Consider the following 27571-nt stretch of genomic DNA (forward strand, 5'->3'; position numbering starts at 1 on the left):
TTCTTGGCTGCAGTCACCGTCCAAAGTGATTCTGGAGCCAAATTAAATAAAATCTGTCACTTCTTCCACTTTTCCCCCTTCTATTTGTTATGAAGTGATGGGACCAGACCATAAGCCATTCAGTTTTTTGAATGCTGAGTTTCAAGTCAGATATTCACTCTCCTCTTTCACCCTCATCAAGAGGCTCTTTAGTTTCTCTTCACTCCCTACCACTAGGGTGGTATCATTGAGGGTGTTGATGTTACTCCTAGCACTCTTGATTCTAGCTTGTGATTCATCCAGTCTGGTCTTTTGCATGATGCTCTCTGCATATAAGTCGTACTTCTTTTCCAATTTTGAACCAGTCAATTGTTCCATGTCTGGAACTTTCTGTTTCTTGACTTGCATATAGGTTTCTCAGGAGACAGGTAAGGTGGTCTGGTACTCGCATCTCTTAAAGAATTTTCCACAGTTGTGATCCACACAGTCAAAGGCTTTAGCTTAGTCAATGAAGCAGAAGTAGATGTTTTTCTGGAACTTCCTTGCTTTCTCCAGGATCCTACACGTGTTGGAAATTTGATCTCTGGTTTCTCTGACTTTTCAAAACCCAGCAGGTACATCTGGAATTTGTCAGTTCATGTACCACTGAAGCCTAGCTTGAAGGATTTTGCGTATAACCTTGCTAGCATGAGAAATGAGTACGATCGTATGGTAGTCTCAAAATTCTTTAGCATTGCCCTTCTTTGGGATTGGAATGAAATTTTTTTTCTAGCTCTGTGGCCACTGCTGAGTTTTCCTAATTTGTTGACATATTGAGTGAAGCATTTGAACAGCATCATCTTTTAGGATTTGAAATAGCTCAGCTGGAATTCTGTTACCTCCACTAGTGCTGTTTGTAGTAATGCTTCCTAAGGCCTACTTGACTTTACCTCCAACATGTCCATCTCTAGGTGAGTGATCACATCATTGTGGTTATCTGGGTCATTACGATCTTTTTTGTAAAGTTCTTCTGTGTATTCTTGCCACCTCTTCTTAATTTGTTTTGCTTCTGTTAGGTCCTTACCGTTTCTGTCCTTTATCATACCCATCCTTGCATGAAATGTTCCCTAGATATCTGCAGTTTTCTTGAAGAGATCTCTAGTCTTTCCCAGTCTATTGTTTTTCTCTATTTCTTTGCATTGTTCATTTAAGCAGGCCTTCTTATCTCCCCTTGCTATTCTCTAGAACTCTGCATTCAGCTGTCTAATCTTTCCCTTTCTCCCTTGCCTTTCACTTCTCTTCTTTCCCCAGGTATTTGTAAAGCCTCCTCAGACAACAACTTTGCCTTTTTGCATTTCTTTTTCTTTGGGATGGTTTTGGTCACTGCCTCCTGTACAATGTTACAAACCTCCCTTCATAGTTCTTCAGGCACTCTCTCGACTAGATCTAATCCCTTGAATCTATTTGTCATCTCCACTGTATAATCATAAGGGATTTGATTTAGGTCATACCTGAATGGTCTAGTTGTTTTCCCTGTGTATGTGTTCATGCTAAGTTGCTTCAGTTCTATCTGACTGTTTGTGACCCTATGGATTATAGCCCACCAGGGTCCCCTGTTCATGGGGATTCTACTTTATTCAATTTAACCTTGAGTTTTGCAATAAGGAGCTCATGATTTGAGCCATAGTCAGTTCCGGGTCTTGTTTTTACTGACTGTATAGAGCTTCTCCATCTCTGGCTGCAAAGAACATAATCTGATTTTGATATTGACCATTTGGTCAATTTGGTCATTGACATTTGGTGATGTCCATGTGTAGATTCATCTCTTGGGTTGTTGAAAAGTGTGTTTGCTGTGACCAGCATGTTCTCCTGACAAAACTCTGTTAGACTTTGCCCTGCTTCATTTTGTACTGGAAGGCCAAAATATGATTCTGGGTACCTCTTGACTTCCTACTTTTGCATTCCAACCCCCTATGATTAAAAGGACATCTTTTTTGCTGTTCACTCTAGAAGATGTTGTAGGTCTTCACAGAACTGGTCAATTTCAGCTTCTTAGGCATTGGTGGTTGGGGTGTAGCACTGGATTACTGTTATGTTGAATGGCTTGCCTTGGAAATGAATCAATATCATTCTACAGTTTTTGATGTTACACCCAAGTACTGCATTTTGGACTCTTTGGTTGACTCTCACGGCTATTCCATTTCTTCTAAGAGATTCTTGTCCACAGTAATAGTTATAATGGTCACCTGAATTAAAATCCCCCATTCCTATCCATTTTAGTCCACTGATTCCTAAGATGTTGATATTCACTCTTGCCATCTCCTGCTTGACCACATCCAATTTACCTTGATTTATGGACCTAACATTCCAGGCTTCTTTGCCACATGGCTCTTTACAGTATTGGGCATATCCATAGTTGAGCATCATTTCCACTTTGGCCCAGAGGCTTCATTCTTTCTGAAGCTATTAGTAATTGCCCTCCACTTTTCTCCAGCAGCCTGTTGAACACCTTCTGACCAGGGGCTCATCTTCCAGTGTCATATCTCTTTGCCTTTTCATACTGTCCACGGGGTTCTCTAGTCAAGAATACTGGAGTCGTTTGCCACTTCTTTCTCTAGTGGACCACGCTTTGCCAGGACTCTTCACTATGACCCATCTGTTTTGGGTGGCCCTGCACAGCATGGCTGATAGCTTGAGTTATGCAAGCCCCTTCACCATGCCAAGGCTGTGATCCATGAAAGGGTATATTTTATAAAGCTCTTCAAATATATAAAGTTTTACAACATCTGTTATAAGGGCTAAAAATAAATCCTTCTTAGAAGGCTATATAAACTGATAGCAATAAAAACTGCTCTTCAATTACCTAACTGCAAGTGAAAGTTCTAAGATTCCTTCAATAATGGAATACTAAGATACTCTTATTCACAAAGCTGTGCAGCCAAAGTAATCTCTCTCTCAGGTGAAAACAGTGCTAGAAGACATCCTTAGCAGAATCTATGTCATGGTCATTTCACCATCAAAGATGAGAAACCCTAATGTGCAAGATATGTCAGAGTAAAATGGCCACCATGAACAGGAAGAGGAAGAATGAGCAATTACCAGCTGAACTGCCAAGGGGGCATGTACATAGCATTTTTAAAATATTAAATAATTTTTAAAAGAAATCTTAAGGTTTGTTATGCTAGAGTTAGTACAACATGAGGCCAATAATACACAGTGTAATCGGTAAGACTCAATTACAGAAACTAATAAATGCATCCTGGGACTACTTAGAGCTCTAACAATTGCCTTGCATACTTCGTAAGTTTTAAAGTATTAAGACAAAATGAAGGAAAAATAATAAACAGATGAGGCAATTTAGCTTTGAGAAGAGTTAAGATAATTTAATAGGTATAGTTTAGATAAAAAGAGGCTAAGGAATTACAGCAATTACAGAAAAAAATCCAAATAAGTATCTATATTGAGCTAGGGGAGGTGTAGAAAAACAATTTCCCTCATTTGAGAATAGTAATAAGCAACAGCAGTAATCACCTAAAGGTAGAAGAGGAAAACAGCCATGGTAGAAAATAGCATCAAATACATCAGAAATAATGATCATTCTAAAAAGCCACCTGAGGACCACTCAGGGGGAGACTGAACACTAAAAATGCTTGGAGGAAAGTTGAATAAAAACATTCAGGCACAGAGACCTTGTCCCAAATTTATCTTTGGTTATCTTCAATTATCACCAAGGATATCATTGGTGTTTGAAGAAGGTGCAAATGATTTTAATCCTGATGGGGTCATCTGTCTCAGAGAGGGGTGGATGCTATTGAGTTCCCATCTCAATAGTGATTGCCACTGGGGAGTTAGAGGAGGTGATGCCCAGATGCTAATATCACTTGACACCCTTCTTGGCTATTAGGTGAAAAATAATTAGGCACGTTACTGAATATTCTGGGCCTCAGTTTATTCAGTTGTATGATGGGGATAATAATAGTTATTTTGCCAATTTAGTCAAACCAAGAGTTCTTAACCTAGAATCCCTTGGGAGTTCATAAATTTGGAGGTGGTCCCACTTGAATGGGAAAAAGGTACATTTTTATTTTCAATATCCTGTAACTGAAATTTAGAATTTCCTTCAGTTATGAATGAAAGTAACAAATCACAGTAGTATTAGCAGAAACTGCCACTTTGTCACCAGTAGACATCATAGATATTTTCATATCATGTTAATAATGCTTATGCTCACCACTTCTTTGAAATTACAATAATAGATAATACTGCAAGGTCTTATTTTATGCATTTAAAAATATAAAAATATCACATATTTAGTTTAAAATTTTGGTAGCTGTATTTTAATAAAATTCATGTCCTTGTAATACTATGCATTTTATTTTATGCTTTAAAAAATAGTACTTGAAAAGATGTCCATAGTCTTCACCAGATTGCCAAAGTGGTCAGTGAAACAAGCAATAGTTACCAACCTCCACTGGGGAAGTGATAGCTTTACTCTCAAGGTGATGATGATGATGGCAATCACTCCTCCTGTTATTATTATTAAAATCATTAGAATTCAATGGCCCTGGACATCTGGATTGGAGTCGTGTTTCTGTAACATAAAATTGAATGAGCTTGGCAGGCCATTTAATCTCACTGAGCTTTGTGTCCTCTTCAGCAAAGGAATGATTAATTTAACAAGGTTTTTCTGAGGATTATATGAATTTGTTATATGTATTTAATGATATATTATATATCAAACTATTCAGTTCTCTTAAGACTTGTCACTGTTAGTGTCACTAACAAGTGTCCAATACATAGAACAGTCATATAAATGATCACCCAAACCAATGACTCCTTTAAAAGCATAAGGTCAATAATTATGGCAGGACAATGGGTGGAAAGTGGACTATCTAAGGTAAATCAGGAACCAAGAAGCTACTTGAATATTAGCTTTCTGATTTTTATTTTTTGGTACTTCCTATTTCTACCACTGTAAAATTCAACAGATAAACACCAAATTTCCTTGATTATAAGAATCAAATTTTTCTCCTATTTTAGCATTTTGGAAATTGGAATGCACCTTGTTATTGATTGTTGGAGCTTCCCTGGTGGCTCAGATGGCAAAGAGTCTGCCTGCCATGCAGGAGACCCAGTTCAATCCCTGGGTTGGGAAGAGCCCCTGGAGAAGGGAACGGCAACCCGCTCCAGTATTCTTGCTTGGAGAATTCCAAGGTCAGAGGAGCCTGGTGGGCTACAGTCTGTGGGGATCACAAAGAGTCAGACACTACTGAGTGACTAAGTTTGTTATTGATACATTCTATAAGATACTTGCCAAATTCCAGACAAATAAACAAATTATGCCATTTATTAGTTGTCATTGTCTATGCACAAATATCATCACACACAAAGGGTCTCTGAGATTTCATTTTATGCTTTAGTTATTTGCATTAGTATCAACACAGATTCCTAAATTTTAAATTCCAGCCCCTCATTATTGACTAAAATTCCTCATAATTTTCATATATACAGAAGATTGATTTCCATGTATGATGCAAAACAATGAAAGGCAGTAGAAATTGCCAGATGTTCAGACTAAATCCTAGAGTGTTCAGGGTTAGTGAAGACGGGTGTCACCAAACATGCATCATGGAGGCCTCTACTCAGGTATGGAACAATTTATTGACAACTTCCTTAGACTTTCAAAAGAAGTTGTATGACTTTCAGAATATTAAAATTCTTAAATGGAAGAAAAAAACAACCTTAGCCCAGTTGAAAATACAGAGGAAAGCCTATATTCAGTATGCCTCATAATTGTGTCAACCATAAGAGGCCATCCGTAGCCCCTCATCAAGATGAGTAGCACAGGTTACACGTGGCCTCTCACCAGACTTGAGGCCTCATTGCTCAGGGCCAAAATGTATCCAGAGCCATCCTTAGACTTGGCGAGAACTACAAAAGTGTGAGATACTATACTCTATCGTCAGTGTTTAAAAACTGTACATTTAATGTAGTTTCACTTTTCCTGAGGGGTTTCCCAGGTAGTGCCGTAAAGAATCTGCCTGCCAATGCAAAACAGGTGGGTTTGATCCCTGGGTTAGGAAGATCCTGTGGAGGAGGAAATGGCAACACACTCCAGTATTCTTGCCTACAGAATCCCATGGACAGAGGAGCCTGGCGGGCTACAGTCCGTGGGGTTACAATGAGTTGGAAAGGACTAAGAACACACACGTACATATTTTTTTTTCCTGAAAAAGCTTTATTATTTCTAATTGTACTCCTTAAAATTGATAACCCTTAAATCAAATAAATGGAGAATCAAATCTCTTTCAATCAACCCCACCAAGTCCCTCTCCAGTTTTCTCTCCCCTCTCGCAGGCCCCACCATTATTTTACAGCTTAAATTTGAGACTACAGTATTTGATATCCTGCTGTTCTAGCTGAAGAGGTGTGAGTGGTTGAGGGTTTTTTTGCTGTTGCTTTATGTAAAAGGACCTCTCTTCCACCACTATTCGTACATCAACTGCTGGAGCCGTGTTTTGAAAAAGAGGAATAATCCAGATTCTTGCAGCTGTTGGTAGCCATGTGCCTTTACATTCCTTGGGTTTCACTGTCAGTAATAATTTACTCACATAAACCTCACTACCCTACTTCAATGATATTTGCTAAAATAAGGTAGTACTATATACATAAATATAGAAGGCACTTTTTACTTAATCACAGTAGTCATGAGAAAAGTGCATTTCATTCCACTTGAAAATTTTAAGTGAACATTCATAATTGCTGGTTCTTATGAAAACCACATTAAGTTATTACTTCACATGTGTCACTTCAATATAATGAAATAATTAGCTGAGAAATTATATTTGCATTCTCAATATTTTTGTACAATAGGAATGTCATTAATCAGGCATTAACACAGCTTAAGAGAACTGGAAGTAGAAACCTTATATACCAGTGATTATTTTTTCCATCTTCATTTGCTCCATTCTTATCTCAGTGATTCAGAAAAAAAGAGGTTTAAATAGAGCCTTTCAATGGAAACCATCACTACTGTGTCCCATGTCAAGGTAATTGCCTAAACGAGTGTGGAGATAAAAATCACATGGGTGGTCAGTATTTCTGCCAAACTCTAGTGCAAGCCAATAGACTTAGTATTTTAGATTCCAAAGATGTGATACACTCTTGAACGTATCCTTCCTTTCACTTTCCTTTCCACTCCTGTTGTATTAGACTTCGGCAGACTGAACTACTCAAGAGAGGCAGCTCTTGGTCGGCACCTTTCAGTGAAGAAGAGCAAACACCGATCTATTCTGGCAGGCACAATCTGCCTCATGTTCAGAGAACAGTTCGCCAAAAGCACTAACAAACCGAGGTCTCAATTATGGAGAAAAGAACATATTGAAGGTATGTTATTTTATCTCCCCACCAAGGAAAGAATAAATTAGATCCCCCTTACTTAAAAGCAAAACAAATGAACAAACAAACAGAACAAGTGCTAAAGAATTTGTTCTTTGAGTTTAGTTTATAAATAATGTTTAAATTCCTCTTTCACAATGCACAATTCATCCCCCACCCCACAATTTGTCTTTCCTTCCTTAGTGTTTTATGCAGAGATTACTACGGCAGGGAAGGCTTAAGGTACACTAACTTTTGGAGACCTAATGAAGATCTCATGGCTAACTTCTATTATAAGTGCTCCTCTGCTATTCTAAGTTATATCCGTAAACTAAGACATTGCTAAGTGGACACGGCCTGCAATATGATTATTATCTGGTAATGCTAAAAAAAAATACTGACACAGTGAAATCTCTGTCATTGGAAATCTGTAAAAATAACACAAGCAGGGATCCATCCTGGTGTATCCTCCTGACTTAGTGTACCAGGCATAGCTATCTTGGAGCAAGTAAGCTGAACTCCATTTGTGGAGAGTCTCAGTATATTTTCCTAGGTGTCTAAGCTCAATACATATATAAAAGATATAAACAGATAAATATATATGCTATATCCATCTCTCAAGGATCAGAGTTTTCATCTCAGTTTCCTTTCTTTCAAGATTAGAGGCAGATTCCACATATATGTGCTAAAATACGATATTTGTTTCTTTCAGACTTTACTCTGTATGGCAGATTCTAGGTCCATTCACATCTCTATAAATGACCCAGTTTTGTTTATCTTTATGGTTGAGTAATATCCCACTGCATATGTGCACCACATCTTCCCTATCACTCCTCCGGGGATGGACATTTGTTTCCAGGTCCTGGCTATTGTAAACAGCGCTGCAATGAACACTGGGGTGCACGTGTTGTTTTGAATTATGATTTTCTCTGGGTATATGCTTAGGAGTGGGATTTCTGGGTCACACGGTAGTTCTATTTTTCGTTTTTTAAGGAAACGCCATACTGTTCTCCACAGTTGCTGTACTTACATTCCTACCAACAGTGCAAGAGTTGTCTTTTCTCCATGTCCTCTCCAGCATTTTACTGTTTTTATATTTTATGGTGATGAAAATTCTGACCAGTATGAGGTGATATCTCACTGCAGTTTTGATTTGCATTTCTATAATAGTTAGTGATGTCAAGCATCTTTTCATGTGTTTGTTGGCCATCTGTATGTCTTCTTTGGAGAAATGTTTGGAAAATGTCCTAAGGTGGTACCCAGGACAGCCTCTGATCTGAAGTCAGTATTTTAAACAGTGAAATGATTTTAAGTTTTATTAGTGTGAAGAGTTTCATATCATTAAGAGTTCTCTTTGTATGCATTTTTAAAATCTGTTGTCTAGCTAAAACATTACTTAGAAAATGCCTCAAACTTAAAGCAAATTACAATGAATACTAAATTTTTTTTTATATTATTGTAACAAGATTTAGGGAATTAACCTCAGGAACAAATAAATATACTTATTTTTATAGTCTTCAGAGAAAGGGTGAATATAAAACATTGAGAATTATTGGTGACAGCTAATGTTATTGGTGACAGCTAATGTCTGCATGATTATACAGTATCCCTTGACCTTTGTACTCCAAAATACAGTAAAATATGATTCTGTGCTATATGTGTTAAACTAAGCATTTAGAAGTGACTTCTCCATTCACCCATTCATGTGTTGTTGCATCCAGCATTGCTGTTGTTGTTCAGTCGCTAAGTCGTGTCCGACTCTTTATGACCCCAAGGACTGTAGCACGCCAGCCTTCCCTATCCTTCACTATCTCCTTGAGTTTGCTCAGATTCAGGTTCATTGAGTCAGTGATGCTATATAACCATCTCATCCTCTGCTGCCCTCTTCTCCGTTTGCCTTCAGCCTTTCCCAGCATCAGGGTCTTTCCCAATGAATCGACTCTTTGCATCAGGTGGTCAAAGTACTGGAGCTTCAGCTTCAGCATCAGTCTTTCCAATAGATATTCAGGGTTGATTTCCTTTAGAATTGCCTGGTTTGATCTCCTTGCAGTCCAGGGGACTCTCCAGAGTCTTCTCCAGTTTGAAAGCATCAATTATTTGGCGCTCAGCCTTCTTTATGGTCTAGCTCTCACATCAGTACATGACTACTGGAAAAACCATAGCTACATGGACCTTTGTTGGCAAAGTGATGTCTCTGCTTTTTAATACACTGTCTAGGTTTTGTCATAGCTTTTCTTCCAAGGAGCAAGTGTCTTTTAATTTCACGGTTGCAATTACCATCAGCAGTGCTTCTGGAGCCCAAGAAAATAAAATCTGTCACTTCTTCCACTTCTCCCCCTTCTGTTTGCCATGAAGTGATGGGACCAGATGCTATATTCTTCATTTTTTGAGTGTTGAATAGTAAGCCAGCTTTTTCACTCTCCTCTTTCACCCTCATCAAAAGTGTTCCTCTTTTTTCTGCTATTAGAGTGGTATCACCTGCATATCTGAGGTTGCTGATATTTCTCCTGGCAATCTTGATTCTAGCTTATGATTCAAGCAGCCTGGCATTTCATATGATATACTCTACATATAAGTTAAATAAACAGGGTGACAATATACAGCCTTGTCATACTCCTTACAGGAAAGACTAGAGATCTCTTCAAGAAAATTGGAGACACAAAGGGAACATTTCATGCAAGGATGGGCATGATAAAGGACAGAAATGTTAAGGACTCAACAGAAGTAGAAGAGATTAAGAAAAGATGGCAAGAATACATAGAACTATACAAAAACTGTCTTAAAGACCCAGATAACCATGATGGTGTGGTCACTCACCTAGAGCCAGACATCCTGGAGTGAGAAGTCAAGTAGGCCTTCTGAAGCACTATTACGAACAAAGCTAGTGGAGGTGATGGAATTCCAGCTGAGCTATTTCAAATCCTAAAAGATGATGCTGTTAAAGTGCTGCAGTCATTATGTCAGAAAGTTTGGAAAAGTCAGCAGTGGCCACAGGACTGGAAAAGGTCAGTTTGCATTCCAATCCCAAAGAACGGCAATGCCAAAGAATGTTCAAACCACTGTACAATTTTGCTCATTTCACGTGTTAGCAAGGTTATATTCAAAATCCTTCAAGCTAGGCTTCAGCAGTACATGAGCTGAGAACATTCAGATGTATAAGCTATGTTTAGAAAAGGCAGAGGAACCAGAGATCAAATTCCCAACTTTTGTTGGATCAAAGAGCCAGCAAGGGAATTCCAGAAAAACATCTACTTATGCTTCACTGACTACACTAAAGCTTTTGTGTCCAGCACGCCTAAATAAATTGGTTATGTATATGCTTCAGATTATAACAAGCAGATAAACGTACACATAAATGTATGTAAACCCTATATATAAGTATATAGAGAAATACATGGTCAGAGAAATCATTACGGCTCAAGTCTGGAGACAGAAAAGCTAGATTCAGGTTCAGGCTCTGTAGGGCATATCTGTGCTGTGTAACATGGTTTTTTTTTTTTTTTTTTTTTAATCTCTTGAGCCTTATTTTTTCAAATATCAAATAAGGAAAGCAGTACATGGCCTGGCAACTACCAGGGTCATTACTATTACCAGTGTCTATGAAAAAGTTTTCAGATTTATAAATGATCATATAGATGCAAATGATTATAATAACATCTTGTAAATAGTAAGAACATAGTACATATTTGTTTGGGAAATGGGATCTCTCAAAAAGTCTTGATTGCTTCTTTTCTCTCTATAAGTCTAATCAAAAAATCTCTAGTGTTGCATTTCCAGATCTATTAAAAGGAACAAAGTATTTTCTCTTATATGGAAAAATTGAACAATTTTCACAAAGCACTTTTCCCTCTGTCTACTATTGCATTCTTTTCCCTTTGACCTTTCCTATTCAATTCAAAGGATAAAACAGTTTCATTGTCTTCCATTTAGTTCTGTGGGGCATAATAAAGTCTTCCAGAGCTTTGTAGGGGAAAATACCATCCAGTCCTGCCCGTGCCAGGCTTGGAGGTGCGCCATACCACCCCCAGGTGTGAGTGAGTGAGTACCTGCAGGGTTTCCTGAAATGCAAATTTACAAATATTTAACATAGGATCATCTGTACTTTCATGAGGATGAGTTTCATTAAATGAAACTATAGAAATTTCTAAAAGTAAATTACAGTCTTGTTTTAACTACTAATGAATATTCTGTCTAGCCTCAAAATAACTCATGTTATGAAACCAATTTAAACCTCCACTGAAAGGTCTTGCTAAGCTTTTAAAATTTGAATTGTTGTCTATATATATTGTGCTGTGAGGGGTATAAAAGCTCAAGCTCTTGAGCAATTGATTCTGAGAATTCTCCTTTAAGAGAACTCTGAAACCAAAGCAGTTTAGGCAAACTGCTGGTTGCTAGGGGTAACCTCAGCTTCCAGAATGAATAATTTTAAATGCAGTACAAGCATTTGATAAGACGATGTAAGAGTGAGATCTTCTGAAAGAAAATAAGGAATGAGAGCTCTAATCATTTGGTTTGGAAAAAATTATACCTTTATGCTTTTAACAGAAATAGATGAGTCAGAAGGAATTATAGCTGTGTCCTAACTGATAAGCAAGCTAGAAAGCCAGACCACAATCTATTCTATCACGGGACAAGTGGTATCTTGAAGACAACACAGGACTTGGATTAACACTTATAGGAATGACCTACTGGGATGAATTCCAGCAGGAAAGACAAAGGACTGCAGGCAATACTCAGGCTGTGCTCTCAGCTGTGTCCTATGCTTCTGCTTCTCAGTTCCCTGTTTGATCTCTAGTCCTGAAAGTAACGCAGTTTCAGTACTACCTATGCGACTTCTGGACACTCCTTCTCAGAGTACCAAGTAAACTCACCATCCAGTATCTGCTTTCTAGCACTGACCTTGCTGGCAGCCCTGCTAGCTTGATTCTGCCTATTCATTCCTCAAACCGTCACTGACAGACCATTTTTCAATGGTTATGTATTATTCTAGCAGAAGTACACAAAAACCGCAGCAGCCAGGGTAGTGGACAAACTTCTAGAAGGACGTGTTGGTGTTGCTCAGTCACTCAGTCGTGTTCACCTCTTTGTGACTCCATGCGCTGCAGCACGCCAGGCTTCCTTGACCTTCCCTATCTTTTGGAGTTTGCACCAACTCCTGTCTGTTGAGTCTGTAATACCGTCCAACCATCTCATCCTCTTTCACCCCCTTCTCCACCTGCCCTCAATCTTTCCCAGCATCAGGGGCTTTTCCAATAAGTCTGCTCTTCACATTAGGTGGCCAAACTATTGGAGCTTCAGCTTCAGCATCAGTCCTTCCATTGAATATTCAGGGTTGATTTCCTTTAGGATTGACTGGTTTGATCTCCTTGCAGTCCAAGGCACTCTTAAGAGTTTTCTCCAACACCACCAGTTCAAAAACATCAATTCTTTGGTGCTCAGCTTTCTTTATGGTCCAGCTATCACATTCATACATGACTACTGGAAAAACCAAAGCTTTGACTAGATGGACTTTTGTCAACAAAGTTATGTCCCTGATTTTTAATATGCTGTCTACGTTTGTCCTAGCTTCTAGAAGGGCTGCTGCTGCTGCTGCTGCTAAGTCACTTCAATCGTGTCCGACTCTGTGCGACCCCATAGACGGCAGCCCACCAGGCTCCTCTGTCCCTGGGGTTCTCCAGGCAAGAGCACTGGAGTGGGTTGCCATTTTTTTCTCCAATGCAGGAAAGTGAAAAGTGAAAGGGAAGTCGCTCAGTCGTGTCCAACTCTTAGTGACCCCATGGACTGCAGCCTACCAGGCTCCTCTGTCCAAGGGATTTTCCAGGCAAGAGTACTGGAGTGGGGTGCCATTGTCTTCCCTGCTAGAAGGGCTATTGATTACCAAAAGACATGAGGTTCTTGGGGTCTCCTGGGAAGAGCCTCTCTCTCACATAATAATTCAGATTTAAAAAGACACAGCAGGCAAATCTATGGATAAAACTAGGATGTGGTTAAACAGTGAGTGACAATTGTTATGGATTAGTAGAAAATTGCCAAGATATTATACATTAGAGTGTTCATTTCTTTCAAAGATGCTTCTACATTTTAAAAATGCCATTTAAAATATATTTTCAAATGTTATCATATTTAGTTGTCTTAATAAAAACTTCTGCTCTTCTTTAGGAAATATTGAGGAAGTATGTTAACCCTGTCATCCAATCAGCTTACTATACCTGTTGTGTGCCTCACTGGGCTATGACTAATGAGACAGACTGACCTGGCAATGGTGTATTCTGTTGGCCAAATATCTAAGGGGAAAAAACTGCAACCTCTTGAGTGCTGAGCATACAAATAACAGTCATATTAAAATCTAAATGTTAGCTGAAGACACTCTAAATGTTAGCATACCATCATGTGTTACAAACCTCTTTCTCCAAAAGGTGTGATTATGAAATTGAAAAAAGATTTGGAAGAAAGATCTCTAAACTTCTTCCCAATAACAGGAAGAACCATGTAATAGGCCATACTCTGGTCAGCACATCATATCTGACTGCCTCCTTCTCCTCCCTTCCTTCTGCCCTTTCTTCTCCCCTCTTCTCTCTTCTTCCTCCTCTCCTTTTTCTCCTTCTCCTTCTTATATTTTATTGGAAAAGTCTGGCTCATTTGTCTAGTATTGTCCATGACTACTTTGGACGTATAAAGAGTGAGTTGAATAGAGAGGTCATATGGCCTGGAAACCTAAAATATTTACTACTTGATCCTTAAGAAAAGCTGACCAACCCTCACTTTAGAAGACAAAGGGAAGATGACATTCCTAGGTGAATTAAAATAGTGCTGGTGTTTCAAAAGTGGTTTGTTGACTCTGTAACTTGTGCATGGGATGTGACAATTTAATCCCAAAGGCTCTTGTGATGCATAAGTCACTAGGAGCCTAAGCATGACACCTCACTTCAGATTTGTGTATCCTTGTGTGCCAACCTGATTTCTTAGGAAGTTCAAGCACTAAATATGCTATCGGTCCTTCCGGGTCAGATTATGACCTGGTTAGCAATAGAGGCAGAAGCTGTTTGTGCCTACTAGACAACCTCTAGTAAGCTAGTAAAACAGGTTGGATATAAACTGAAGTCAGTCATGGTTTTACAAATGGAGAACAAATGAGGTAAGATGCCAACCACAGGAATTCACAATAAACCTTGGGGCTTTGGCATAGTGTTCTTGGAACCAACTTTGAAAGGTGGTTGCCTTATTTGGATTAGTAATGGTAGTAGAGAAGTCAGGATGTGGTTCTTTACATGTTTGGGCTAAAACCAATACTCAAACCAGACTTCACTGTGACCTGTGACATAAGGTAATATGATAAATATTGCCCCACAACTGTAGGCAAGATCAAAGATTCCATTCTGGTTGTCACAGGTAGTCTTTTTACTTTAAATGACTTCTTTTCTCCTATATGGAAAAAAATAATAAAAACTTAGCTAAGAAGTATACCTTCTAAAGAGTTAAAAGAAAGAGGTGAGTCCAAACCTACTCATGTTCTTTGACATGGTGGCGTACTATGATTGTCCTAAAACCAAAGGAAATATTTTGACATCTCTGCCCAGGCTGACATAACATCTATATAAATATAATACAGAATATTCTAAAGTGCCATAGTCATAATGGAATTCTCAGGAGAAAGCAAACAAATGCAAAAGACAGCATTTTCCTTAAAATATAAAATAAAATTCACAAATTCGAATAAGACCCCAAAGGGCTCCCAGGAGTGCTGTTGAAATTATGTGAATGTTGGAACTACATGGGATTCCAGACCAAGAAGACACTAAGAGAAATGAAATTTAAACCAATTTTGTGATGTGCGTGACAGACTAATGCAAATACCTAGGCACTGAAAGAGAAACGTGGATGCATCGAAGCCCAGCAGTAATGACTGAAACCATAGCCTCTGATTAGTACATCTATACTGCACGGAACATTAACGGTGTAAGAAATGGAGACCCAGTCCAGACACAATCAGGCTGAATGAACCTATCAGGTCTATTACTTTTATAACCAGGGCTGCAGATGAGTACCACACTGTTTTCTCTCTAGCAGTGTTACCCTAGCTAAATCAACATTACATGGAAGCAATAGGGTTGGTGAAATAAAAATGCCAAAGTAAATCCATTTGCCCAGATAACATTGAAGAATTCTCAAATGCATTTCCAAGTATCTTTTATTTTAGAGTGAAACATGAACCCAGCGTGGGTTGGGAAGTTGGCAAGAACTTTACTACTAAAAGAAGCTGGCATTTTTATATATTTACATAAGTAAAGAGGAAATTTTGCTCCTCAGCGTGGCAACACCAGAAATTCTGACAAAATATTATACATATTCATTTTAACTTTTTCTGTTTTAGAGTTGGCTAGAGTTAGGATAAACTAATGTATTTAGAATGATCATACATCCCATCCCTCATTTAATAAAGCTGTTTAAAATATTGCCCTTATTAATGACTACCAGAACACAGCAGTGTTCATAATCCCAGTAATTCAATTGCCAGTAGTTTGTGCAATAAATCAGGAAAAGGTTAAAATATTTTTCATGCCAGAATAGAACATATCAATCTATTTTATTTGATTACTTTGTGTAATGAGGCTTTCTCAAGGCCAGATTACCTTACTCATTATAATTATGCCAGATCATATTTTTGCTTAAAATGGAAAAGATTTAAAAATGCCAGCAATAGAGTTGAAACTAGTCTAGGGTGTTTTTCCTCCTTTGTATGTTTCATGACATGAGAAATGACATCCTGCTCTCCTTCTAAGAGTAGAGAAGAAAGTAACATTGTTTCCATGAAAAGCAGATTAGGCAAATCGCATCTGGAAAACACTCATTTGACTCATTGACATGAAAATTCAATAAAATCATCTGCAATGTTTTTTAATTCCAAAGTTAAATTCCACTCTGATAAGTAAACTCTTAAAAATCACTAGAGCACAATAATATCCTCTACATGTGTGACATTCCTTTCTCAGTGAATGCAAGCTGAATTCAACCAAAAAAAAAAAAAAAAACTGTTCATGTTTTTTAAAAATAATAATTTTATCAACAAAGAATAACACAAAGCATTTTCTGACATCCTTTTCCCACTTTCTAGAATAAACTCTTTCAGGGGCATAAGGGAAATCTCCCTCCCCAAACCCGTTGGAGCCTCAGGCCCGCTTTGGCTCCAGCTGAGTTCCAGCAGCCCCACCCCGCTGTGAGGTCTGTCTCTAGGGAGTCAGCTGTGGTCATGAGAGGAGGGCATTTCTATAACCTGCTCTCCCGTGTTCCCCCAAATTGAAATAAGGTCACTCCAACCATGAATAGCTCCACAAACCTCATGCTGGGTAAAAAGGCCTTTGATCTTGGTAAATCATAAGACAGAACAAAGAATGAAGGCAAGGAAGCAGGAAAGGGTGAAACAATGATGGTCATTAGAAGTGGAGTCAGAACTTTTCCTGGGACTTTTCAGAAATGTATCTCGTAAAATTATTATTCCCACAAGAATGGTCAGAAATAAAAAGTCTAACAAATACTACTATATATTGGGTAGGATGAGGGAGCAGTTACGACTCTCATATGTTGCTGGTGGGAATGTCAAATGGTACAACCTCCTGCCACTTTGACAGTTTCTAACAAAGGTAGACATTCATCTCTCACATGAGCCAGCAATTCTACTCCTAGAAGAGAAAAGAAATGCATATCTTCACCTAAAGATTTGTACAAAAATCTCATATCAGCCTTATTTACAATAGCTAAAGCTAGTAGCAACCCAAGGGACCATAAGTAGGAGAATGGATGAAGAAGTTGTGCTATATACTAACCCACACAATAGGAAACTTGGACGTGATCAAGCAGGAGATGGCAAGGGTGAACATCAACATTTTAGTAATCAGTGAACTAAAATGCATGGCAATGGGCGAATTTAATTCAGATGACCATTATACCTACTATTACAGGCAAGAATTCCTTAGAAGAAATGAAGCAGCCCTCATAGTCAACAAAAGAGTCTGAAATGAAGTACTTGGGTGCAATCTCAAAATTGACCAAATGATCTCTGTTCATTTCCAAGGCAAACCATTCAATATCACAGTAACCCAAGTCTGTGCCCCAACCACTAATGCTGAAGAAGCTGAAGTCAAATGGTTCTATGAAGACCTATAAGATCTTCTAGAACCAAGACCAAAAATAGATATCCATTTCATCATAGGGGGTTGGAATGCAAAAGTAGGCAGTAAGGAGATACCTGGAGTAATTGGCAAGTTTGGCCTTGGAGTACAAAATGAAGCAGGGCAAGGCTAACAGAGTTTTGCCAAGAGAACACACTGGTCACAGCAAACACCCTCTTCCAACAACACAAGAGACAGCTCTACCCATGAACAGCACCAGATGGTCAACACCAAAATCAGGTTGATTATATTCTTTGCAGCCAAAGATGGAAAAGCTCTAAACAGACAGCAAAGACAAGATCTGGAGCTGACTGAGGCTCAGATCATGAGCTCCTTATTGCAAAATTCTGGCTTAAATTGAAGAAAGAAGAGAAAACCACTAGACCTTTCAGATATGACCTAAATCAAATCCCTCATGACTATACAGTGGAGGTGATGAATAGATTCAAGGGATTAGATTTGGCAGACAGAGTGTCCAAAGAACTACGGATGGAGGTTTGTAACATTGTGCAGGAAGTGGTGACCAAAACCATCCCCAAGAAAGAGAAATACAAGAAAGCAAAGTGGTTGTCTGAGGAGGCCTTACAAATAGCTGAGAAAAAAGGGAAGCAAAAGGCAAAGGAGAAAGGGAAAAATATATACAACTGGATGCAGAGTTCCAGAAAATAGCAGGGAGAGATCAGAAAGCCTTCTTAAGTGAACAATGCAAAGGAATGGAGGAAAACAATAGACTGGGAAAGACTAGAGCTACTTCAAGAAAATTGGAGATGCCAAGGGAATATTTCATGCAAAGATGGGCACAATAAAGGGCAGAAATGGCAATGACCTAACAGAAGCAGGCAAAATTAACAAGAGGTGGCAAGAATATACAGAAGAACTATACAAAAAGGTCTTAATAACCCAGAAAACCATGAAGGTGTGGTCACTCACCTAGAGCCTGACATCTTGGAGTGTGAAGTCAAGTGGGCCTTAGGAAGAATTACTATGAACACAGCTAGTGGATGTGATGGAATTCCAGCTAAGTTATTTCAAATTCTAAAAGATGATGCTGTTAAAGTACTGCACTTAATATGTCAGCAAATTTGGAAAAATCAGCAGTGGCAATAGCACTAGAAGCAAGGTAATGCTCAAAATCCTTCAAGCCAGGCTTTAACAGTATGTGAATTGAGAAATTCCAGATGTACAAGGTGGATTCAGAAAAGGCAGAGGAATGAGAGATTAAATTGCCAACATACACTGGATCATAGAAAAAGCAAGGGAATTCCAGAAAAACATCTACTTCTTCTTCATTGACTACAGTAAAGCCTTTGATTTTGTGGATCATAACAAACTGTGGAAACTTCTTAAAGAGATGAGAATACCAGAGCACCTTACCTGCCTCCTGAGAAATCTGTATACACATCAAGGAGCAACAGTTAGAACCAACCATGGAACAAAGGACTAGTACAAAATTGGGAAAGGAGTACACCAAGGCTGTATATTGTCACTCTGCTTATTTAACTTATATGCAGAGGACATCATGAGAAACGCTGGGCTGGATGAAGCACAAGCTGGAATCAAGACTGCTGGGAGAAATATCAATAACCTCAGATATGCAGATGATACCACTCTAATGGCAGAAAGTGAAGAGGAACTAAAAGAGCCTCTTGATGAGGGTCAAAGAGGAAAGTGAAAAAGCTGGCTTAATACTCAACATTTAAAAAACAAGATCATGGCATCTGGTCCCATCATTTCATTGCAAATAGATGGGGAAAAAGTGGAAGCAGTGATAGATTTTATTTTCTTGGGCTCCAGAATCACTGAGGACATTGACTGCAGTCACAAAACTAAAAGATGCTTGCTCCTTGGAAGAAAAGATATGACAAAGCTAGACAAAATATTAAAAAGGAGAGACGTCATTTTGCTGACAAAGGTCCATATAGTAAAAGCTGTGGTTTTTCTATTAGTCACATATGTATATGAGAGTTGGACCATAAAGAAAGCTGAGCACTGAAGAGCTGAAGCTTTTGAACTGAGGTATTGGAGAAGACTCTTGAGAGTCCCTTGGACTGCAAGGAGATCCAACCAGTCCATCCTAAAGGAGATCAGTCCTGAATATTCATTGGAAGGACAGACTGAAACTGAAGCTCCAATAGTGTGGCCACCTGATACGAAGCGCGGACTCATTGGAAAAGACCCTGATTCTGGGAAAGGTTGAGGGCAAGAGGAGAAGAGTACAGCAGAGGATGAGACAGTTAGAAAGCGTAACTGCTCATTTTATCACTGAGTGCTAATTATTCCTCAATAAAACAGCAGGAAAAATGTATTATTGTTATTGTTTAGTTGCTAAGTCCCGTCTGCCTCTTTTGTGAAGCCATGCATTAAGCAGCTGAGGGTAAGGAGAGGCAGCCCTTTCACCTAGACATCCAATGGCCACCTAATCCCACCAAGAAATTCACCAGCCTCACCCCTAATACGCCCCCATCAGTACTCCAAAATAGTTAGGGGACCTGGAAAAATTCCCCACTGGCCGACTGATGGGACTTCACTACTCTATCACATGAGCAGACCTCACACTGTGTGAGTGTGCTCTGTCACACTCGTGTTCAACTCTGCGACCAATGTGCTGTAGCCCACCAGGCTCCTCTGCCCACGGAGTTCTCCAGGCAAGAGTCCTGGAGCAGATCTCCATTTCCCTCTCCAGGGAATCTTCCCAAACCAGGGATAGAACCCGTGTCTCTTGGGTCTTCTTGCATTGGCCAGCGGATTCTTTACCACTGAGCCACCAGGGAAGCTCCTGAAAAATGTGTTACTTTTAAATGAATCAATAAAATACAAACAATATACATTTAAATAATTCTCAACTTCATGTGATAATGTAAGGAGCCTGTGGAAAGGACTTCCACACTAGGAGAGAAAAGTTTACAGTTTATCAAAATATGTGAAATAACTTTTTAAAATTAATTCATTTATTTTAATTGGAGGCTAATTACTTTACAATACTGTGGTGGTTTTTGCCATTTTTTTTTTTTTTTAAAATAAGAGAATAATATGTACACAGCTCTACAGCCCGTATGGGACTTTATGCTATGAACTGTTATGGGCATGCTGGATGGAGACCAGGAATGATTTCTATTCAAGTTGACTTCAAAATATAGTGAAAAACTCAGTATTTCCTGTTTGAATTATTTATTAGTAATGTTGGCTAAAATGCTCATAGACCTTTTTCAGTTGGAATTTGCTTCCTTGTAAAGTGTTTTAGATATCACAATAAAGTTCGATTTTCGTTTCAAAATTTATATGCAAACCACAAATAGCCTCACATATTTCATGACAATTAAGTAAGGCTAGCAATTATTATAATAATTGAACTAATACTTTATAAGAAAGCATAATTATGAAGTAAAGGCAGCTATTAATCTGAATACAATTTTGAAAATTAGGTAATAAGTTTAAGCATATGATTTTAAATCATTTTAATTTTATATATTTTTCTATGAATATATTAATTATAAACAAAGATATATTTACTAAGAAAAGGATAATAAATGGTAATATTAATTTTATTCCCATGAAAGTTTAGCTTATATATATATCCATTAAGTTAATATTTATAGAACTTTTACTGTTGAAAAGATTCTATAATGATGAAAAAGAATATATTCAAGGCAACAAAAAAGAAGAAATACTAATTTTTTACAAACATACAAAAAGAAGAAATTTTACATACTGGTTTTCTCTATAATTAATGCTATGAAAGTCTAGCTAACTTTATGATAAAACTCTACACCAAATAAGAATGCATAAAAAAAGAGTGGTAATGTAACTTATGTTATTGAAATAATAACTTTCTGCAAAACACTTAACTGGCTCCAAACAAAATCTATAAAATTATAATTTAGGTCATACAAAGTTATAAGTAAATTATTGTATGGAAATAACATGAAAATGTTTTATGATTTTTATCATATAAATTAAGGATCAATGAACCATTTCTGTAAAGGGTCAGATACTTAATATTTTGGGGCTCACAGGCCACATACGTTCTCAGCCATATAATCAGTTAAAACATATAAAAATATTCTTGTCTTGAGGTCTATACATAAACATATGGATTTAGTCTATAGGCCATAACTTACTGATCCTTGATATAGATCATTGATTACCATACTATATCATAAAAATGCTAGCATAGTTATTTTAAAAGTTCAAATCTTCCCTGAAATTGCAATTCAGACCAGCCACCAGTATATAGACACATTTGTATGAAGGCAACATGGATGTTTTCAAGATTAAACAGCTTCACTGCATGCTCTTTGAGTATATATTCATATTCGTGTGTGTGTGTGTGTGTTCATACCTGCCAACCTCTTAGAAGTTTAAAATCAAGTAATTTCTAATTTTATCCATGTAGTAGGCTACAGCAAAACTCAAAATCTTCAGAGAAATAAATTTTGCTTTAGATCTAAGGAATTTCAATGGCTGAGAAAATTTCAAGCTGGAGCCATTGCAGTTGTATTAATAAATCCATTTTTTTCCCTTGAAGTAGAGAATGACAGAGCTTCAGAAGAGTTCCTTAAGGTGTTTTGTTTTTAATAGAGGACAAGATACATAGATTCTAAACGCTCTTTCTTAAAAATAATTTAATTACTCGCTTGTCCTCTGGACAAAGTTCAAACTTCTAAACATGGTTTGTACTGGGAAATTCCTCTTTAAACTAACATTTGATTTGAGCTTGTACATTTTGCCCCTTCTCCCCTTTCTCAAAGGTTGTTCTTGATATTAATCTCCCTGCCCCTCATTTTTTTTTTTAATTAAGTTTAGCTGATTTATAATATTGTTTTAATTTTAGGTGTACAGCAAAGTGATTCAGTTACGCATACATATTTTTTTCAGGATATTTTCCATTATAGGCTATTACAAGATTCTGTACATCTTCTGTTATATAGTGAATTCTCGTTGCTCATCTATTTTATATAGTAGTTTGTGTCTGATAATGCCATGCTCCTAATTTGTCCCCCGCCACCCTGATTCCCTTTCCCCTTCGGTAACTCTAAGTTTGTCTCCTATGTCTGCAGTTCTGTTTCTGTTTTGTATATACATTCATTTGTATTATTTCAGATTTCACATATAAGTGATATCATAAAATATTTATCCTTCTCTGTCTAACCTACTTCACTTAGTACGATATATTCTAGGCCCATTCATGTTGCTGCAAATGCCAATTTTTTATGACTGAGTAATAATATCCCACTGTATGTGTATATATATATATGTATATATACACACACACATATATATACCACATCATAAGTCTGTTGACTGGCACTTGGGTTCCTTTCATGTCTTGGCTATTGTAAATTAGTGCTGCCATGGACACCAGGGTGCATGTACCTTTTCAGATTAAGAGTTTTCATCCTTTCCAGATACATGCCCAGGTATGGGATTGCTGGGTCATATGGTAGTTCTAGTTTTCATTTTTTAAGGAACATCCATACTGTTTTCCATAGCGACTGCACCAATTCACATTCCCACCAACAGGGTATGAGGGTTCCCTTTTCATTCAGAATGTATTATCTGCAGGCATTTTGATGATGTCCATTCTGACTGATGTGAAGTGATATCCCATTGTGGTTTTGATCTGCATTTCTCTAATAATTAGTGATGTTGAGCATCTTTTCATGTGCCTCTTGGCCATCTGTATGTCTTCTTTGGGGAAATGTCTTATAAGGTCTTCTGCTCTTTTTTGATTGGGTTGTTTGTACATTTTGGACATTAAATCTTTGTTGATCAAGTCATCTGCAAACATTTTCTCCCATTCCACTGATTGCCTTTTTGTTTTCTTTATGGTTTCCTTTGCTGTGCAAAAGCTTTTAAGCTTGATTAGGTCTCATTTGTTTATTTTTGCTTTTATTTCTTTTGCCTTGAGAGCCCCTATTCCCTGTCTTAAATGTGGTCTTGTATTTCTATATATGATCTTCCACTATCACCTTCTCGCCTCAAGCTTCACTTTTGCCTTATTTTGGTCAGTGTCAAACCACACTGCCCTCCATGTTCCCAGGTCTGAGACCTCCAGTTGCTGCCATTCCCACGGCCGTTATCAATGCTCCTGGCTGACTCAAGGTCTCAGGATGTGGCTTTGAAATACCAGCACTTGGGACATTGTGGCATGGGGGTGGGCTCAGTAGGAACAGGGACTGTTAACCTATTACTGCTTCTCTGGCATACATGAGCATAGCAGAACTGGAGAGTCAACGAAAATGGCTACATAGCAAGTGGAATCTTCCTAATGCCACAGACTAATGTAGAAATAGAAAATCCTGCCGCTCACCAGGGTGTTCTCCTTTATAGGGCTGAATGAGGAAGATTTCTGCAAGGGGTGTTTGCCAGGGTCAGCCTACCACAGAGTACTGCTGAGTCTTCAGGACAATAGAGGACATTTTCAAACCAAAAGCGTCAGTGCTTTTGGTGTATTTACACTGATATTACATGTGCAAATGCCCAGCGATCCATGGCTGCTCTCCTACCTTGTGCAGCTGATAATACTGCGAGGAACCGACTCCACCTTGCTCCTCCGCGGTCCAGAGCACCAAACGCAGAGTTCTCTTTGGACGCAGCCCTGGGAATAATAATAAAATAAGTGACTCTTCAGTTGATTTTGAATTAAAAAAAAATGGTAGGGCCTCTCATCTGAATTCTGCAGGAGGGAAACAGGAGGGAATGAGAGGCATGCCCTTTCATCTCTTGCTGGTGTGGCTGCCTGATTCACGGTGTGGCTGACCCAGCAAAGGAGGACCCTCAGGGCCAGTCTTCAGGGCAGGTTAATGATGAAAGGGATTGTGAGGAATGCTGTCTGCAGCCCAGGGAGTGAGAGCCTCTATTCATATTTTTAACTGGACAATGTACCCAGTAGGACACAATTGATGACTCTAGGCAGATCCTGAGGCCTTCCTTCCCATGATTAACTAAAACCCAGTGATTAGTCTCTACTTTAAGATAAGGTATGTAAGGGGTTGCTTCTTAGTCTAAATCCACAAGTATAGCCAACTGCCCATGCTATCCTTAGTAATGAATGATCACGAAGAAAACACAATGCTGCATTCATTGACTTGGGAAATACAAACTTACATCCCGCAGTCCTTGAAGTTACTGGCAGATCTGGCATATTTAGAACCATTTTTGAGTGATGGTGTCAGCTCCGTAAAAGTTAACTACAGAGGTCAAATAGTAGGCTGGGAGTTCCACTTTTTGACCAAGACTGGAAACTCGTTTCTGATTTGGACCTGATGATGTTGTTTCTGAGAAATAATAAGTGCAGAAAAACATGAAATGGGGCTTAAACTTATTAAGAAGACCTTTCCTCTTGCCTCTTCCCTGCAGGGAAGCCGTAGGGAAGGACTATGAACGGCTCCGAGACAGACACACAACAAACATCAAATATGGCTACCCAGTGCCGCCACCCAGGCACATGGCCTTCTTGAAGGGAGCAGCCTGGTTGACTGCAGCCTGGATGATAAGTGCTCCTGGGAAATGGAGCTCTGTTCCTCCTCCTCTGGACACTGACAAGTATTCTCCTTGCATAAGTCTAGTGCTAAGGTACTGAAAAGGAGCTAAGCTTTTTACTAAATGAAACACTGTGAAATGACTTTACACTTGAGCAATTTTGACATCACACAGCACAGGCTGTTGAGTTCTAACTGTTGAGTTGAGTTGAGACCGGCTGACCTTAGTTCCAACCGAAGCCCAGAAAAGCAATTTCCACATCCAGTTGTTCAGCCGATCCCATTGGTGTTTCTGCTGAGTCTACCTAGAATCCAACTTTTCACCTCTGTTCCCATGCTGGTCCAAGCCCCACCCATTTTTGTCTGGACTGTTGCAGTCGCCTCTAAGCTGGTCTCCCTGCCAAAGTCCATGCCCCTCTGCAGGTGAGGTCTGCACTGCAGTCAGCAGGCCCCTTGTGAAACATATACCAGAGCATGTCATTTCTCTGTTCAAGACCTCCAAGAGCCACAGTGTAAGCTCCTGGTTCAATGTGATGCCCCCAGTGCCTAGACTGTTCGGCACACATATTTGGTGCCCAATAAATAGGTACCAAACGAATAAATACATCCAAGGTGTGGTGTCTTAGAGTAAAATTCAAAGCTCTCTATCACTATCCCAGCCTCATCTCCTAAAACTTTCCTGCTAGTTCATTTTCCAGGCAAAGTATTACAGTTGAAAAATGTGGACAGATCTGCCAAGCCCCGCTATCAACAAGCACCAGCTGTGTAACCACTGAGACATTTTTCCACCTGAACTTCAGCTTCCTTATCTGAAGAGTGGAGGGAATATTACATGTTCATAACATAACAATTTCCCAGGATGGCTGTGAGGATGAAACGAGACGTGATGATGTATGTAAGACACTCTGTGTCTGGCATGTGGCAGACACTCAGTGAATGAATTATCAAACTACATAATGGATAGCCAGGCACAGAGCATACGCTTTTACCCAGAGAGAGAAGGAGCATCTAAATACTCAGTGCAGACAATCTTCCAAAGTCATTCGAGTCCCTGCTGAAGAAGAATCCTGAAGGGCCCACTGCCTGCTCCACAGAGTCAAACTGCCTACTCACCTTCATAGCACGGACTGTTGTTGGAAAAAGAAACCTAATTAGTCTATCTAAAGATCACAATCATTGGCTCCTCGAACAGAAATGTGCTTAATGTCAATTTAAACCAAATGACATTTTGCTTGCAACATAGAAAAAAGTAAAAGAAAAAAGGATAAAGTGCTGCAGATGAAAATTCTGAATCTTTTTTTAAACCCATAAAAAAGGGGAAAAAAACTTTCTGTTACATATCTCTGCCTTTACCAGCGAAACAGCACCAAATTATTAAAATGATGGAATTCTCTAAATAAAGGATCAAGTGACAGTTTAGCACGAATTAGAGAAAAATTAATATTTCAAAGCAAACACTCTGAACATCCCCTAGACTTGGTGTTCTATTGCTAATCACTGCTGTACGGGATTAGTCTCCCTCACATTTCAGATCAGCCAGGTGGCCAGTGATGTTCCATTAAGATAACAAAACAGTGATCTGTTTGAAGTGCGGAGAGCTAAAACCTGCAAACAACAACAGCATAGCCAGTGCACAGCTGACCCTGAGGAGACAGAGAGCCCCCCACCCCTACTCAGTCCTGGAGAAATTCAGTCCCCATTCTACTCCACAGTCGAGGTGAAGGCCCAACAGAAGAGGTTAGGAAACCAGCGGTTAAGCAGATACCGACTGGGCTGCAAAGTCTCTTTTCTGCTCTGACCTTTCGATTGCCCCCAGAACCTAAGAGAAAGGGACTTCACTCAGTCCTAGACCCTGCCTCTAGCCTGGAGTTCGGGCTCCCAGGCCACCTGAGGCCACAGACGGGAGTGTGGGGGATGGAGAGGTGCTGGCTGCGGGATCTCAATAAACTCGGGGTCCCCTGCTCTGCCCCTTCTGGCTCTGTGACTTTAGAGGACTTGCCGAATCTCTCTGAGCCTCAGTTTCTTCATCTACACAGTAAGGAAAAGGGTAATTGCCTCATGGCCTTGTTAAGAAAAGTAAATGAGACCAGGCATTTAAGTAAATATGAAGCACAGTTCCTGGCACACAGTAGGCTTTCAAGAATCGTATGTTAGCTTCCCTCTATATCACTCCATGAACTTCAGCCTGTGAAAGTGATTTCCAGGGAGCGCCTGTGAGAGAACCAGGAAAGAGGCATCTTCCTCGTTCCTCTTCCCTAGGAGCCGCAGGACATCTTTGTTTACACAGAATGCACTCGCAGCCAAGGGGAAGACACAAGTTTCATCTAGCTTGTGGAAAAACACAGAAGCTCTTTCAGCGTAGAATATGCCCTCATTCCAACACAGAGCATGTCTACCTCCAAGTAAACAGAAGTTGTTTCCTCGCTTTAAAAACTGAAGACAATCAGAATTTTTAGTTTCTGGATAAAGCAAAAAACAACAACAAATAAAACAAAACAAAAAACAAACCACAACACAATAAATCTGAAAGCTGAGTGACGTTGATACAAGGGATGTCTATATTTATCATTTTTAAATAACAGAATTTCT

General features: G+C 39.0%; 1 protein-coding gene across 3 annotated transcripts in view; it reads right to left on the reverse strand.

Moving 5' to 3' along the window:
* Positions 1–27571, reverse strand: part of CPQ (carboxypeptidase Q) — a 526376-nt gene that overhangs the window by 95601 nt on the left and 403204 nt on the right. For all 3 annotated transcript variants that reach the window (XM_061123718.1, XM_061123716.1, XM_061123715.1), the window contains exon 6: positions 24008–24099. In XM_061123718.1, the coding sequence (XP_060979701.1) occupies positions 24008–24099 (92 nt within the window). The remainder of the gene's footprint in view (positions 1–24007; positions 24100–27571) is intronic.

Source organism: Dama dama, chromosome 21 (genome assembly GCF_033118175.1).
Source record: "Dama dama isolate Ldn47 chromosome 21, ASM3311817v1, whole genome shotgun sequence".
Classification (NCBI taxonomy): Eukaryota; Metazoa; Chordata; class Mammalia; order Artiodactyla; family Cervidae; genus Dama; species Dama dama.